Source organism: Cynara cardunculus, unplaced genomic scaffold (assembly GCF_001531365.2).
Source record: "Cynara cardunculus var. scolymus isolate 2C unplaced genomic scaffold, CcrdV1 Un_Scaffold_12127, whole genome shotgun sequence".
NCBI classification, from domain to species: domain Eukaryota; kingdom Viridiplantae; phylum Streptophyta; class Magnoliopsida; order Asterales; family Asteraceae; genus Cynara; species Cynara cardunculus.
Genome location: NW_020207345.1, coordinates 1 through 1,658, shown reverse-complemented (window position 1 = coordinate 1,658; position 1,658 = coordinate 1). Strand labels below are relative to the sequence as shown.

The following is a 1,658-nucleotide window of genomic DNA, read 5'->3' as shown; positions in this document are numbered from 1 at the left end:
GGAGGAGGCCGAGGGTTTATTCAAAGCATGTGAACTTTTTGAACATTTCCTTTTTAGGTGGCAAATTAGGGTAAATGATATAATTACATTTTCATGAAAATTATATTGATTGAGGGATGATATATGTTTATGATTATTTGCATCAAAAGTAGAGTTAAACTGATAAATGTAAAAAGAGATCTGAAACCTTGATTATTTTTAATCTCAAATTCATCCATGAATCATGTTCAATATAGAAATTGATCTGGTACATCTCATCCTAATATGCATTCAAGTCGTATATATCTGACAGTATGATTAAATAATGTTATAAAAAAGTAATCTTTCCAGCCAATGATTTTACTATGCAAATTAGCATATAGTCAGCTAGAGATTGACCTTTTTTTAGGAACCAAGTTGAAGGTTTTGCCAAAAGGGTATGATACTACCTTTTGGAGGCGCTCTCACTGTACCAGTCTCATGTATATCATAGGAGAGGTAAATCGTGTGTCACAAGGGTAGATGAGTGGTCCCTAGAGTTAAAGATTCATGCTACAACAATTCATCGTAACATTAGATCAAGCCAGATATATAGTAACCCGTAGGCATATCATGACCTTATGGATCCTATAACCCATGGTCACAATGACAAAATATTGGTTTGGTTTCGTCTAACCTTAATACAAACAAATAAGTAACACATACATTAACAACCCAATAAAAGATCGATTCGGACTTTGAACTTCCAAATCCTAGATGGCTATTAATATTATATATTAATAGTCTTATTAGTTACATTATTTTCATATGGTTTTAATTGTAATTACTAACATAATTACATAAATAACCAACCACATTTATTTTATATATGTATTTTTCTTCGAAAGTTGCGGAAAGTGTGGTTTTCCTTAATTGAGGCTCAACTGATACTTGGATTGTTTATTTGGGGAGAAAAGCCCGAAATGTTTCTCCGTTTCTGCTCCGGCTTTCCTATTTTCATCAAACATTGCAAACAAGTATGTCTCTATAGATCTTCCAGGTTTTATTGGTGTCCCCGATGTCCCTTTGACATGTCGAATCAAATTGGCATAATATTTTCTAGCATTCTCTACCGACGCTCCACGACCACCTGCTGAAGGCCATCCAGTTTCCGACACAACAATATTTACATTCTTTCCACCAATACGTGCTTGAGCTGCATAGTGAGCATCTAACATGGCATCAAAAAGGTTGGAGTAATGATGATCATTATCACTCACAACTGTTCCTGGTGCAGTAAACAATGCATATGGAAGATTCCCATTAGGGTCCCCAAGGTAACCAAAGTAAGGGTAGATGTTGGCAAGCATCGGCAAGTTGCAATGGGCTAGAAATCTGATTATTGGCTCTATAAATCCCCGTACATTGTCATGAAATACACCATTGCTTGGCGGGTAGGATGTGGCCAGGAGACCTGTGTAGGTTGCAGTCGATACCTTGATTTGGTTCCCTAGTCTTGCGGCTCTAATGGCGTTGTGAAGATTTCGCATGGCTGGGAGTACAAAATTGACGTACTTACGACTTTCATTATTTGGGTCGACTTCATTTCCAACTGCAATATATTTGAACTTGACATCAGGGTAATTTTGGATGTTATCTCTAACCCACCTATTTGCAGCATTTCGGTCGGTGAGGGATTG

At 36.8% G+C, this 1,658-nt stretch overlaps 1 protein-coding gene across 1 annotated transcript; it reads right to left on the bottom strand.

Annotated features, from left to right (window-relative positions):
• Positions 1 to 883: 883 nt before the first annotated feature.
• On the bottom strand, positions 884 to 1,652 carry LOC112505558 (glucan endo-1,3-beta-glucosidase A-like; the record flags this gene model as incomplete). The annotated part of the gene is made up of 1 exon (XM_025109451.1): positions 884 to 1,652. A coding segment is annotated over one exon (765 nt), but the record flags the coding sequence as incomplete, so codon positions are not given.
• Positions 1,653 to 1,658: the final 6 nt, after the last annotated feature.